The following is a 15,861-nucleotide window of genomic DNA, read 5'->3' as shown; positions in this document are numbered from 1 at the left end:
TCGATTGCTTGCGTAACGAACAAAGATAGCAACCAAACCGGCGAAAAGCCGAACGAATGGTTGCGCAAGTGTGCCGCACGATAAACATAAAAATAACTATATGAATACAAAATTACAAGCCTCAACGGTTTTCGACAAAGGGGGAGGCACTCCAAAAAGACAAACGAAGCGGGTATGGACTAACATTCGACAAGTGATCGAAACTGGGTGCATTGAAGTAGATTTTTGACTGATCGAAGTTCTGATACAAAAATGGTATAACAGAAGCGGTAAAAACGATTTGCGTAGCAAGAGAAACGGAGAACATAAACTTCGGAAAGCTGAAAAACGTTTAATTATACCAAAAATAAAAAGGGTGGTTCGTTTGAATTGGTAACCATAGAGCGAGTCATGCAAAATGGGGGGCAATTTATAGATACACAAAGCTGCAACACTGGATGATCCCGTTCTTCTGTTTCAGGGGTTTACCAAAGCCCGGGTCACTTGCGTTTGCCGCGACATTAAATGCCCCCGATGACCGGCAGTTTTAGGAGTTGCTGATCTAGTAATCCCAAGGCTTCGGGCCTTTCACTTGCCCGTTGAAACCGCTAAGTGTTTAAGAAGCACGTTTTGTAGTAATGCAGTAACTGAGTTGAAATTCTTGACGAAACGACTTTAACACAATGGTGGTTTAGGAAACTGCCGCATGGGCCGTTTTAACTAGGAGACCGAACTATGGTGATCCTTCTGACCATTGTACATTAGTACTTTCTTTGTAACTTATCATTACTCAAATTGTGCCACTTTCTATCTCTCACTAAAATCTCAGTTTATTCCGCTTCTCTTCAAACCGAATAACTTTTGTTTAAATGAACGAAAAAGAAATGTGAGACAATACACATTCTGTACCTCGTGAAAGGCGTGGTCCCTTCTTGCTGTGTCGGATTACGCTGGCAGTGAATTAACGAGCGGTGATCTACCTTTCAGACTACGACGGGATAGAAAGTATCTAGGAATATATCAAGGAAGATTCCAGGAAGGAGATCGATTTGGATTTATTGTGGTGGTAATAACTAACTGTACCAACGAACTGTGAGTTGTATCATCTCGCCTATTTTTTCTCACTTGATTTGACTACTTTGAACTGGTATTTGCTCACGTTATCCACTACAGAACAATTCGAAGTCTGCAATTTTTCTGACGATAGCCTTGCCCAACACAGGCACAGTCTATGGCTGAGCACTGTCATCGAACTGTCAGCAAGCTGAATCTTGTTTTAATTCGCAGGCCGGTTTGCCGCATATGCTCCGACATGAATTTTGAGTTAACTACACATGCCGGCTTCACCGCACACGATGATATCATTTCTGTACAGGGCAGTATCCAAAGAAAACGGCATCCTTCTAAAGCATGACCGAGCTTCTCAAACGTTAAAAAGTTTTTGTTTTTCAGTATTTAAAGCACAGATTGAAAGTAGTGAACTTTCGGGATTGCTTCGGTAAGGAGCATTAATTTTCCGATTCGTGATCGCTCCATTCAAATGCTGGAAACCTAGTAAAATCAATATTTCATTACCTTCGTGACCTGTATCACTGAACGGGTGCAAGCACTATTGGCTTCTTTGATTGCGCCGTCTCACAGTATCCCTCGGATGATCCTATTAGCGTCCTCCCTTAGGTTAATCGGTATCTGATCGAGGCCGATATGCAGAAAGCGTGCGAAAGAGAGTAGGACTTCGTGTTCGTTTCATGGAGTTGGGCCGAACGTATCCTCATCATTTGTGAAAAGTTCAACATGGTTGTTGATCAAATACTGTACTGACAGAAAATTACAAGAGGAGGCATTTGGACATGCATTAATTTCATGCCGGTGATGCAGGAACCTTCAAGTTTGACTGAGCCATATTGTACCCTTAGCTTGTCACGCCTCGGATCTACCACGGATTTCGCTCTCTCGTAAAATTTGCTTGCACGCTCTACGTCTTGGCCGATCAAGAACTTGTTCTTCACAAGTCTATCGCCTATATGAATTTGGGAATTGACAGTCGATCAATTGTCAGTTAGTCTCCACCCACTGCCCTCGGAGACAACGTGCGCTGTTCGCATTTGGCCTTGATCCATCTTGTTTTCATTGATAAGGATATCACTGTAACACTGTTGAAAACAAATTCAGCTGTACGTCTACGTTGTTTTAAGGCGGGTCGTAGCCTGCCTCACAGCCCTGGTCATAACCGAATCGGGTAAGTTTTGTGCTTCAAACCTTTAATAATAACAGACGACCTTGATTCCTCTAGTGACCAGACATGCCGATCATCTGCTCGTTTGAGTGTGCTGTCTTGCTCCCGTCTTCTAGGCGACGAGTCCCCTGATTAGGTGGTTAACTTACATTTCAAGTTCCCTATCGGAGCCTTGGTAGTCCTCTCCTGTACCTTCAACCTGGCCAATGGCATCACCGCCATTCTTTGCGCCAGATGCATCAACTCCTCTACGCTTGACAAGTCGGTTGCTACCATAAAGGACAACTGAGGGTCAAAGCTAGTTGCGCGCCTTCAACATCCAATCAGGCAGCAAATGCTAACACAAGGCTCCTTCCAATCCAGGCAGAATAGAATCTAACCACTGCTATAGTTTGGCAAGGGCGTTTTCAGACCACATTCAATTACACTACCTCGAACAATCTAAGAACTACCCGACGTTCGGCTGCAAGAACTCCCAAAGCGGTGACCCACTTCATAATCTAGAAGACTCTTGCGTACGCATCCGGAACTTATTTACCCTGCCTCTGAGGAAGATATTCAATGTCACCAGTTTACCCCCCGTCAGACGTCTATCCAGCCGTATTCGCCAGGTCTTTGAATTAATCCAGAGGCCAAAACATCCTCGCCCTCGAGAGCTTGTGGTCACGCAATCTTGTGTTGTATCCTGTATGTTGGCACCAAGTGAAAGTAACAGTGTACACGTTGGCAAAGAATTACCTGGTCGTAGTCTCATAAACACGGATAAAAACCACGTTTGAACAAACGTTTAGCAGAGAGAACATTTTTGAATGCCCACTCAAACCTTCCTGGAGGTCATTTTAAGATTTAACAACAGGTAACAAACACTTAACAAATTTCCATATTTCTTGTATCAACCTTGCATGAGACGTGAGGAAGACCCCTTAAAATCCGGCTGAAAACCACCCACAGGTTTCATTGGTGATACACACATACGGATTCACGGATTGATACACAAGACTGAAGCTTTTGCCCAAGTTTCCCGGGACGCTTTTGTTCTTGTCGGTCAGTGGCTGTCGTTCACCTGAAGGGCACAAGTGATAAATGTGTGTAGCACTGCCCTTTATGTTCTCAGCGCGAGGCAGTATGCTTGCCAGCGCGAGGATTCGCATAAATAAATGTGTAATAGTGCTTTAAACTGGGTTCTAGAAGGAGCGTGATCAGCCGTCGGAGGAAGGTCATTCCACGCACCTACTACTCGAAATGAGAAAAAATTTTGTCCAATGAATTTGTGTGCTCTGAGCTTAAATTTTTTCACTGTGTCCTCGCCATGTGTTTGCTGGGCCAACGGTAAAAAAATGTTTGCCAAGATTTGTTTAAATAGGGCATAAGTAAGAAATAGGTCCCCGCGGAGGCGACGGCATCCAGGGGAAAGAGATCAAGCATCGCGAGACGCGTTTCGTAGTCCACGGATTTGAGGACGGCAACCATTCTCGTGTGCAGATGGTCACACATTCAAGGAGTGTGGCTGAACAACTCCTCCGGGAAGCTCTTCCTAACGAAAGGCAGCAATCGTATTATGGTCTGCAGAATGAAAAAATGCTGGACCACAATAACGGACTTGACACTGTTACCAATAATGGTTGGGCTGGGATGTTCTGTTATGTGGGCCTCGGGAGGTTTTGAGTTTGACAGGGGTTTCCGGAGGGAGAGAAAAACCAATGTAATATCGCAGGTAGTATCTGTTTTTTGCCAAGTCGGGGTCCCTTGAGGCGTAATACACTGATCTGGTTGAGTGGATAAATTTCAAAGAGAACAGAAATAGCACGTGTTACCGCAGGTCGAAGTTTGGGAGGAAGATGAATTGGGATGAGATCAATAAAGCCCAAAAAGTGATAGGAGTCGTCACACAGAATAGAGTCCTTTAATGGGTCCACATTACACAGAACCGAAACTCTGATGCCTTTTTTACCGCGTGCAATCCTATAATATCGTACAGCATGACTTTCGCATTCATATAATGACCGCTACCGGGGAAAAAGCCATGACCGCCAAAACTATCGGAACAAAGTTTCGCTAACGCTGGCCAACCGTTGCCGCTCCACGTTGTAAAAAGATAACTATCGCTCGTTTGATTCCTGGGGCAACATATAAATGGGTCAATAAAACGTTCTCGAATATTCAAAACAAAATTTCAATGGAAAATGGGATACCGTAGTAATGTGTTGTTGAGTGCAGCAGACATTGGACGTTCATCCAAAATTCAAGAACAGTTTAGGCGAAAAAGATGCATCAGTGATGATATCTGCGTTTGCTTATAAAAAAGAACAGCTATGGGATCCGACGCAAGGATCAGGCATGAAGTTTACTGGTACTTTCTCGTTCAGTAGCTCCGCTAAAACATTTGGTGACGTAAACGCGTATACGAGAGTTCATGGCTAATCTCAGTACCCGAGCACAGATCGAATCAGCAAAGCCGGCGGAAGCATGAAGAACATACATATGTACATCGGTGCAGCGTGTTGGGCCAGCTTTGCATGGGAGTTCTAAAAACAGGACGAACCAGACAACTGTCTATAGCCATTTTTTACTGATGTTTCTGTGCGTTGCGCAGGTTCGTGATGAAGGGTATGCTGTTGGAAGGTAACGTGGTGGGAGATCCGTCGCGGGATAGGCGTGCGGTTGCACCAGAGACACTCGTTCTATCGCTCGTACCGAAGAAATCAGCTGGAGTAGGCTAAAAGGCGGTAAGCAGCAGCTGTGGCAAAGTGGAACCTCTCAGTTTTTCAGTGCCCCTGAGCCCATCGGGTTCACCTCCGGGTAGTTGAAACACACTGCCGTGAACAGAGAAACGCCTGGCTAGTATTCGAAGTCCATGTGGCAATCGAGGTCCCAAGATGTACCTCCAAAGATAAGTTAAGCAGAGGTCGGTGAACAACGGTCCGAGGTGAACGAGTGAAAGGCAGTAACAACTACATAAAGTGCGTTTTTACATCATGCCTCCGGTTGTAAGCATTCTAAGAGCAAGGATGCCGTCTGCACCAATGAGTTGCAGGGATGATGGATTCGTGGAACCAGGCAAATATAAAGCACCATTTTGTTTGCACTTGGTTTACCACAGTTGCCTTGCTCAAGCAACAAACTATTTTAAGTGTAAGGTAGTTGTCGTCTGCTCTAGGTGGGAATCGAAGGAAGCCATGCCAATATAAAGAAAAGTTGAAGCCGTTGACAAAGAGGGTCCACAGGAATACGTTTTTGGGTTAAAATATTGCAGTCGTAATTGAAATACACCTCCAACTCGCCTCGTGAATGAGATCCGGTGTTGGGACAGATGCATGGCTGTAGAATAGTGTTAGAAAGCCATGGAAAGGCTCATCAAGATAAGGTGGTGAAAAATTAAAAGCCTTTTAAAGCGAGTGTTTCAGGTGCCGGGTTAGTGAACTAAGAAGACCTTGTGCCGCAGGACACGTCAACAGGGCACACCAGGAAGTTGGTTGCGCCTTGGAACATGCAATGAGGGTAGGAAATTAAACAGATCCTAGCCTCCTCCAGAAGGGTCCGACACACGGTGAATGGAAGTGATATCCATCCCAACGCGTCCCAGCCACTTAGGTTTTGAGCATATGTGTGGGGAACGATTTTAACTGCTTACCATAAATATATTCGACCGAGGATCGTGCCTTCCTCGGGTGGTTAACCCCGCGAATGTGCTGTCTTCCATATAACGTCACATGTGAATTAGTCTGGGTTATTCATCAGAACGTTCAATCTCGCACGTTTCAGGGAAGTTCACGACGTCTTAGCGGTACGGAATGACGAAGTTTTCCGTGTTTTTGTGAAGCTTCTATGACTTCAATGTGCCTTCTCTGACGCTGTCACTTAAGCGCCTCTCCAGCGAATAAGCTCACCTAAGGCGGTCATGATATTATATGTTTACATAACGGAACTGGGCAGCGATTCCCGCGGTAGCGTATAGGTAATAATAATAATGTTTATTCCCGACTTGTGGGTGGCAGACCGTCTGGCATCATCATGCGTTTACAGACGGAATGAAGCATGACTGGGGGATTTGTTGTTGGCGGGTTTTGCGCGAAAAGGGGACAATGTCTTAGACATTGGGCAATATACGCTGAAATAATAATGATAGGTTTATTTCCTAACCTGTAGCTAACAATGAACGTGAGGTCCGACTATTTAACAGATGAAGCCGGTTGGCACGAACTAAGACTGAAAACCATTGCTGGCCTTGACTGACCTTGGAGGTTGAGCAAATGGCCAGTGTCACAACAGGCGATATAGAAGGTGGAGATAGAACAATTCGAAATGGAGGCAAATAGCAAGTTGTGTCTCAGAATGCATAATAATCTGAAACTAAGTACACTCACTGCTGCAGGGTCACGGGTAATTTCCCTCCCGTTGGAGGACCATGTGTGTGTAGACCAGTGACCAGCCAGAATGAATGAAGAACAGTTGTACGGGTCGTTTGGGTGAAGGCAGCGGAAGTTTGAAGCTTGGGAAGAGGGGGAATGAGGAAGGAATATTATAAGAGCAGTATCGTCTGTGGAGTGCCAGGAGGCATCAGATACAATGATGTCAGCCGGAAAAATCTAAAAGGTGCTGACAGTAGGCTAAATGGACCCAGGCAAGTTGGATTTGTTCGCTGATCTAGAAACGAAGTACTGGGTAGTCCAGAGTAGGTGCCAAGTTTTGGGAAGGTAAGAACAGTGTCGTCGAGGTAGCCATTAGGGATGCTAGTCGTTGGGCTACTTGAGGCAGGCGGTTGTTTTTAGCTCATCAGAAGAATCCTAACATGGGGTATCTACTGTACAGAACAGGGGGTTGATGTGAGCATTGACAGTAGACAATTAAAAGGCGGTCAGGCAACAGATTCACGGATAATTGATAACGAGCGCAGCTTAACTGAGATCTATGGCGTCAAGTTAGCGAGAAGTTAAGATTAAGGGTCACTAGTCGCTAGTCACCAGGTCACTGCTGTCAGCTCCAGAAAACGAATGGTGCATGGCGGAAGCAATCACTAAGCGCTGTGCCTGGTGGTAATCAAGAAGCAATAAGCTATTTGCATTTTGTGCACATGATGATTCTGGAGGGCAAGAGGGGAGAACGTGTGTGCTGCTTAGATGGTGAAGTGGATTTGGGGTGTTGCGACCCACCTAGGACGAAGGTGGCAACTCCTCGCACGTTAAAGTTAGCCCGTGAGCCTCACACAGTATATTTGGGCTACCCCATGCACATATATTCATATGTATATATTTCAAAACAAACGAAAGGACAGCTGTCATTCGGATATATAACGGAGAGCTTTGTAAATCCGAAGCTAATAAGCCACCAAATATCTTTGGCGACGTCCGACATTTCAGTGGAAGGTTTCAGGTGTTTAACACCCTTTCGGTCATCGGTTAGTTTATAGGCCTTCATATAGGCAAATTCTCACAATCTTGTGCCTCTGAATAGGCTGGAAACAGGGTACTGAGACATGGTTTGGTTGCCTCTGAATACCAAAAAAGAGTTAGCAGAAGTTTCTTTGTTTACTACATATGACTGGGGAATGCGGTCAACTTGCCAACCTCAACCCTCCGCCGGGTATGGTGGCTGCTAGGTCCAGTCGCCCATATCGTGAAAGGGCGCAGACGTTTATCTTGTCAGATTCGCGCAGAGCTAAGAAGAAATACTCCGTGTATTCGTTCGATGCGGTCCGAAAGCCCTTGAGAGGTAAAAATCGCGTCATTATGAATTTCTGATAATTTTTCCCCGACGATTGCTCTGCAAAATTGAAATGCGCATGAAAAAACTAAGCCCAATTGGGACGAAACTAAACATTGGCAATGCAAAGTATTGACCACTGTTATTTCAGCATACGTACCAGCAGAAACACGATTTTTCTAGGAATGCGATTTTGGACAAAATTGCACATGCCTGAAGTGGATCGGCAACCTTGACTCTAATACGTCGGAAACTTTCGTACACAGAGCTATGCACTGGAAATCAGGGGTTGGAATTGCGGATAGGTCAGTTAACAAGAAACCTTACAAGGTCGCAGACCCATGTTCAACTTCGTTTATGGCAGGCCTAGAATTTTGTTTTAGTACGTTAAAGTGTGGATCATCGGTTAGGAGTTCACCTAACCCCTGTCTGCTTATCTTTTGAAATTAGTTGTTCTTTTCTGGAGAGCCCGCCAATTACTCAACTACGCTTCCGATTGGTTCTTGTACTGTTTAACTACTGTATGATACTCTAAGGTAATTAGACCCTATCTGAGCTTAACCACAGTTCGGGCGGATGATTTTTGTGTGGACTGTATAGTGAGAAAGTGGCAGAAAACCACCAAGATGCATTTTTGCGCATTGTTTTTGTGGCTTAAGAAAATTTTCCAACCACGCATCTTTGCATAAAATCAAAGGTTCTTAATTTGAGACCTTCATTTTCCTCAATGTTGATGAAAAACCATATTTTTTGGCCTGCCTCCCATCATCGTTGCTTTTATATCCATCTTTCAACCTGTGATGTTACGTTCTTAACTTAAAAAATATCAGCATTTCAGGATTCTACCAACATCCGTGAGAGGCACATGTCACCCGTTGAGTTAGTGTGATACTTCTGACCCAGCATATTGATAAGGTGTTTGGCATAGGTGAAAAATCTCTCCATTGGCAAATGCATTCAGGCAGCGGATGTCTATCACGTGTTCCTAGGCATTTCACCAATCAGCGAAAAGTGTTCTATAGGCCGTTTCGGTTTTCGCACTAGTTCATCGCCCACTGCGTAGCTCGCCGGCGTGTTGGAAGCATGGTTTTCAGTTCAGGGAAAGAAGACGAGTCGAATGAAAAAGTCCACCTGAAGCAGGATATAGGCATCTTAAAGGGTGTTGGAATTGTGGTCGGCATAATTGTTGGTTCAGGAATTTTCCTATCTCCTGTGGGGATTTTGCGCATTACCAATTCGATTGGCCTTTCCTTTATTATGTGGATCGTTACTGGCTTGTTCAGCACAGTTGGGGCCATTGTATACGCAGAGCTTGGAGTCACGATACCACGATCTGGTGGTGAATATATATACATCCTGGAAACGTTCGGCCCGTTCTTGGGTTTTATGGCACTTTGGATCACTTTTTTCGTGATTGGCACTGTTTCTTGTGCAATCAATTCTCTCGTGTTAGCCAATTATATCTTGAAGCCATTATTTCCTGCGTGTGATGTTCCTGCTTCTGCAGTTCAGTTGGTAGCACTCATAGCCGTCCGTACGTTTTTGGTGCATTTGCGCATAACCTGTTTCTTTAGTAACACTTTGCTTCATCAACTGCTATCGTGTTGCTTGGGCGACGAAACTATCTGTGGTATTCACGGCTGGGAAGGTCCTGGCTCTGCTACTCATAGTCGGATTCGGGAGTGCTTATCTTGCTCGAGGTAGGATGAGAGAGCCCTTCTACTTATGACATTCAGGTAACGTCGGGAGCTTCAAAGATCCCTTCGAACACAGTGCGACCTCCCCAGGTGCACTAGCCAGCGCCTTCTATCAAGGGTTCTGGTCATTTTCTGGATGGTGAGTTCATCGTTTTTTCCAGGTGTTGCGGATGTTTCCTATGACAACGTCAGGACAGTGACAAATAATCCCATGTCACTTCGGCTTTCCAGTCGATCAGTCGCTTTACTTGCTGCACATAGCATGGCATGTAGATAAAAACCGAATGTGTTTGAGGTCTTCCTCCTTTTTGTTTCAAATACTTGACCCCATTCCTATGCGGTTTCCTGTGGTACGTTGGTAGGTTAATTTATGAAGACTCGTAACTACTTTCGCCGCTCAGTGTCGTTGAAACAGTACCTGTTTAACTAAGCCATCACAAATAACGACATTCAAAAATGTTTCCTCAAACACTGAAGCTCTATTCACCTCTGTGTATGATCAAACCACCTGGAAAATAAGTTGCTGTCGCTTCCACATCGTAATAGCTTTCTATTGGTGATTGTTGTCTGTCTGAAACGGTCGTTCAAGGGACAACTATGGCTGCCGAACTGATCTCTTCATCGGTGATCCAGCATTTGCCGCGTTTGGTTCACTATCATCGTCGCCACTACTACTGTAATCATCCTCTGTAAAACGGCATACATGTTATGTGGTGGTTATATTTATGTTTTCGTTTACCGACGATTTGGGGAGACAGGGCCAACGCATTAAAGGCGGTAGCTGATACAACTGGCGTGTAAACACACGGGTTGTCTGTAAACTTTTCGCTGGGGGTCCTGAATGGGAAACCATGCATTGAGAGTAACAGCGTGGGTACATTTGTGCCAGGAGGTACGACTGGGCCATGTCCACCAATGTTTCTGATCGTTAATGCGTCCCGTCTCGAAGTTTCCCTCTTGGCACCCAACAATAAAAATTGCAGCTGAATTTGCTGTTGATGATTTTCATACTTCTTTGCCAGGTCACTGCTCGACTGGCTCTTCCCACCCCGCACGTGAATTTGCAAAAGGGCTGTTCGAGGGTGTTGGTCAACTGGCATACAAAGCGTGTGACCAGAACTAGCGCGAACTACGAGGCTTGATCAATTCATCTAATACTGGCAGTTATTTCTTCCGCAAACCACTCGAAACCTTTTGTCATTTCTGTCCTGATGTTCCTAATAGACTCAAGTAATACTCCGAAGACATTAATGATCAAGCATTGAAATTTTTTTCATGTTAACGCTTAGCCGTCGTGTTTTCGAATTACATGACAATATCGAGCGCAACTCAGCCTTGTAAAATGGTTCCTTGTCATATAAGCTTACGTCTCGTCTGCACCGCAGGTGATGCAGCTTCAGAAAAGCTGTCTTGGCCTTACCAATCCGGATGGAAATTTCATCTTTGACTAGACCTCTCAGACTGATACAACCAACTAGGTAGACAAATTGGTCTAGTACCTCAGTTGGCCCATCCGCGTGCATGGTATTTGGGTTCAAGCCCATCCAGTCTTGCAGTAGTACTATACTTTGCAGGTGTGAAGGTTACACCAAACAGTGAAACAGAACCATCAGATTATTTACTGTCATCTGCATTGGAAAATATGGACTGCTGGTCATTACTTAATAGGGGATTGGGCCGCGGAATTGAGTCACCGGCAATCATGAAACCATGGTTCCCTGAGGGTTGTACCGTGATGTGCGAGGGCTAGACGATAAAACGCTAAATCTAACGATAAGGGCTGATGAAATCGACCCTTAGTCCAACGATTCATAGAAAGTTCTTTCTGCATCATTCTGCCTTGCAGTCTTCATCTTGTGCGAAGGCTAAATTTACACTCTCGCACTAAGGTCATGTGACACCGGAAACGGCGATCTTACACAGTATGAAAACATGTGCCCAACAACAAATAAGTACGATAGGTTCTCACCCTGGTATGCGTTTGCATATACAACCCACCGAAGTCAGAAGGAGAAGTCATCGCCATCGAAGTAGTTGAAGTTCTGGGAACCTTACTTCGGGTAAAACTTCCCCCTACCGAACACATTGTGGCGATCTTGCCTTTTCGTTGCACTCCGTTCTAACCATACGTGGGTGATACTCTATAAACATGGGCGATAAAGACTATTCCTCTTTATCCACAGGGCTCAGTTTCTTAGTCAGATGAGTGCAATGGACCGGTGACTTACAGTTACAGCCATTGTACGACAAGCACGCGTTTCTTACAGCTGACAATGATGATGATGATGTATCCATGGGTTGTTCCGTTTTCTCCTTGGCAAGCAGGCCTGCGCCAGGGTAACGAAACTTTGTTTGCATCTGGTTATTTTGACAGTGTTCATCATGATGAGATGAAGTGTTGCATTTCCCGTGCACTGAATACCTCAGGTGTGCGTTACGTCATCCTACGTCCCTGCTATACCAACTGTCATCAGTATTTTGATGGCAAAATGTTTCGGTGGACGATAATATGTTCCTATCCAAGGTCGAATTTTCGGTTAAGTCAAGTCCACGCGAACGGTTCACCGATGTGGCTGGCTAGTGTATAAGCTGTGCATGCGATAAAAGCTCCCTGAAGTGACAGTCCGCTGGCAATAATCAGTGGTTAAAAATAACTAGTCAATAGCAAAAATGATTTCGTTAGCTTTTGGTAGAGTATATCCGGCTGTTGGGAAAATCAGCCGCTTCTGAGACCATAAGATTTATTCCCCTTGTGTTCTTAGAGCATTGCTTCTCGAAGATAGTACCAGAGCACAAAATGTTTGGTGCCTCCAAGGCTTGTTTTCTCTCGAGTGCTTTTTCGATAGACGTGCTGCTTAAAAATGACCAGAAACGTTGGTATAAAACGGCGTCGGATTCCATGTGAACTGGCGAGGTCTGGAGGTTGTCCCCTATACTCTAAAACTTGCCCAGATCTATGCACATAAGGGGCCTCCACGATGGGGGTCGTCATATGTGAAAACCATTTCTGTCAACCACCTGTAATGCTACAGAGAATCGGGAGAGTTCATCTTCGACTTGTGTGATCCTCCTTTGACGGTTGTCGTTAGAAGGAAATGTGGCCATTATGGTCTTCGTCCGAGCTAAACCTCACAGATTAATACATCACGCACTGTTTTTAGTCGATGAGTATAATACATAGGGCGATTCCAGATGTTACATTAGCAACAATTACGCCACAGGAATATCAACAGCCGGAAAAGCGCTTTTCCGTAGCTTGTGACGATTGTCGCAACATCTTAGAAAAAACAAATACCTCTAAGCAGGTTCCGTTAACTTGGTGGACCACTGGCTTGATTTAGTACGACCGTGCCCCTGTCTTTCAACAGCACTAGATTCAGTTTGTTCGGGCTGATCGCCTTGCGGTTTTTGAGGCATTTGATACCTTTGAGGCTCCACGTATAATTGTAGGAGCCATGATGATACTCAAATTCGCACGTGCTATTAGTTATTTTGAATTTGATTTCGGATGAAAATATGGTGGCTATGGACATTGTACAACATGTGCGTGGTTTTTACAGCTACTACTGATGAGCTAGTTTGAGACGGCCCAATGGTTAAGGCGTAATAGAATCGTTAAGAAGTTTCGTGGTTCAAGCATAATCACAGACATTCGAATGTTCCTGTCTAGGCTTAAGCAATCCGTCAGTATCCTAGCCATTATGCCTACCTCGGATTGCATAGCGGCTATGCATAAAAAAGTACCACAGCCACATGATCGTTCTTTTATTTTAGTGCTGTGTGGTTCAATCTGAAATGCGCTTCAAATGATTTAACAAAACGCATTTATTTTGAAACACAATCCACAACAGTTATCAGCGGCTTGCCACATTCCGGAATCCATGAAACTCTGGGTTGCAGGTGGCATTACTACTTTTTTGAAATGTCCACTGTATAATAGTGTGTTTCCTCGAACTGACTGACTGGACATTCTTACTGACTCGGAATATAACCCACTCTGAACGTGATACAGATTCATTTGAGTGTTCTCCTAGAGGAGAATCTCGATGAATGGTAGTCTGACCGTGCAGGTAAGCCAGAAATAGCCTCTATCGCTGATAAGTTGCTCAAAAACCGTAACCGTTAGGGAAAACCAGCCTGAATTAATCCAAATCCAGTCTGACAGCCCATGGAGAAGACGATGAACTTGGATGCACAGAACGTTCATGTTATATATTTGCTCTGTTTTTCAAACGTTCCATCATTTGTTGCAAAATCACTTTCTTCCGTTTTCAGCTCTCAGTGTCAAAGTTCTGGATGAATAAAGCCTAGCTTTCGGGCCCTCAGTCTTTTCCATTGTCATTCTGATTGTCGTTGCACTCCGACCCTCGTCGTACACAACAGTTCAACCGAAGTTTTGACGCCAATTCAGCTAGAACTTTCTGCATGCAGGTTTAGGATATTCAACCACTAGTTCTTAATATGCCACTGTTATGCCTACTGAAGTCTTTAAAGCTATTGATAGAATGCGTTGCGCGAATGAACTTCCTCCGACGTTGCTCAGAGCATTAGTTAACCGAATCAGTTGAAGGAAATTTGAAGTTTGCTAGACCACCATCGTCACAACCTACAACGAATGTGATTATTCCAGTTGCTGAAGTTGCTGTGGTTCTATCATCGTAAACGCCAGGTCCGGGATTTTGACATCTGTACTTCGCAATCAAACCTGGTGAATGGTGTATTTATACGTGAAGAACGCCCAAGATTTGGTTCAGACTGACACTGAATTGTTCATATTTTCCTCGAAAACTACTACAGTAACACATTAAAGACTGACTCTCGACAGAACTATTGTCTCACAGTAAGTGGGATCCTGCAAAATGTGGCTTAAAAGTTGTCTAGGTACATAAGTCTGGGCACTTTTGATGGTAAAGCGAGATACAGTTGAATTCAGCAAAGCTATCCCCGTATTCCTATTTCTGTTGAACTCCGTTGGAGATTGCCTCCTTAATCTGTTGGACTAGTCCACGGCGGTGTGTTCGACAGGGAGCGTAGATTCATGAAATCATACGCCGTCATACCCACAATGAGTCAGCTAACCAACCATATGTTCGTATTGAATATTTCTCCTGTTGGTTAATTTATTTCATTGTTGAGCTATAACACGACCGCAGCGTTTGGCCACCAACGATTAATAATCTTGCTAGTCTGCTAATACGCGTTCTTATCCAGTGTTCCGACCCAATATCTAGTTTACGGGGACAGCTGCAAAACAACAGCCCCAACGAATAAAATCACAGCGTGCGTTCGCAGAATACCAGAATACCATTGAGAGCACATACAAACAAATCGTCCATCACCGGTTCTTAGTACTGTCTGGACCACTTTTTGCATAGTACAAACCATATGTTCCAGCACACCTAAGAAACCATCTCTTGCGGAATATGACCCACAGATTCTCTCGCTGATCCTTCATTGATCACAGTTTCAGAGGCACTTTGTGTACTGAACATGAAATTGCCTGTACGCTTTCAAGTATAACTTTGACCATCATCAAGCCTGGTGATCACTTAAGTCGCATTTCAGCTGTCCCGGGTCACCCTAAACTCAGTGCATCATCCGGCTGTCTATTCTTCCGAAAGAAATGCGTACCAGAGACCTGTGTTGATGGGATGGAGACGACGACACAGTCATTAGTAGTGACTCACATCCACATTGATGGATTCAGCGGACTAACCAATCACGTTTACATAATAAACAAACTCGTCTGTCGGTTTTTGGTTGTCTCCCTATCCGTACGTAACAAAGTCATGCCTGATGTGTACTTACATCTCAACTTGGTAGTTTACCAACATGTGTTTTCGTTATCCAGCTTGAAGGTTTAACACACCATTTGTGTATTGCTGTCAGGTGGCAAATGGAATTCATTTCCCACACATTCCTGGCTGACACCCACTAGGGCATGATCAGGGACAAGTAACCAGGATCTATTCCCCAACTGTGTACCAGTAAATCTGATCAGGCAGTTGTCTCGTACCACTGTAGGATTAAGTTGGATCCAATCAGTCAATTGACACTCATCAGATGGGATGCGCTCAACTCAGACAAGACGCTCTTGTTACGCTTCGTCGAAGGTATTCGCATCCTAAAGTCTGTGAAACATAGCATACCTCAGTGTTCATAGTTTTTAAGGCCTAGACCACTCTTGCTTGTTTACCCTGTTGTAAAATGAACCTAGCAGTATGAACATTTCGTTTGAAAGAACAAGGG

At 44.5% G+C, this 15,861-nt stretch overlaps 1 protein-coding gene across 1 annotated transcript in view; it reads left to right on the top strand.

Moving 5' to 3' along the window:
• Window positions 1-15,861, top strand: part of T265_14874 (hypothetical protein) — a gene marked incomplete at both ends in the record, with an annotated part of 191,826 nt that overhangs the window by 145,104 nt on the left and 30,861 nt on the right. The window contains 3 exons of the mRNA XM_009175619.1: window positions 8,979-9,449; window positions 9,490-9,615; window positions 9,652-9,751. Of these exons, the coding sequence (XP_009173883.1) occupies window positions 8,979-9,449; window positions 9,490-9,615; window positions 9,652-9,751 (697 nt within the window). The remainder of the gene's footprint in view (window positions 1-8,978; window positions 9,450-9,489; window positions 9,616-9,651; window positions 9,752-15,861) is intronic.

The sequence above is a fragment of the Opisthorchis viverrini genome (assembly GCF_000715545.1).
Source record: "Opisthorchis viverrini unplaced genomic scaffold opera_v5_279, whole genome shotgun sequence".
Taxonomy (NCBI): Eukaryota; Metazoa; Platyhelminthes; class Trematoda; order Opisthorchiida; family Opisthorchiidae; genus Opisthorchis; species Opisthorchis viverrini.
The sequence above is the reverse complement of the archived record's forward strand: the minus strand, read 5'-3'. Positions and strand labels throughout refer to the sequence as shown.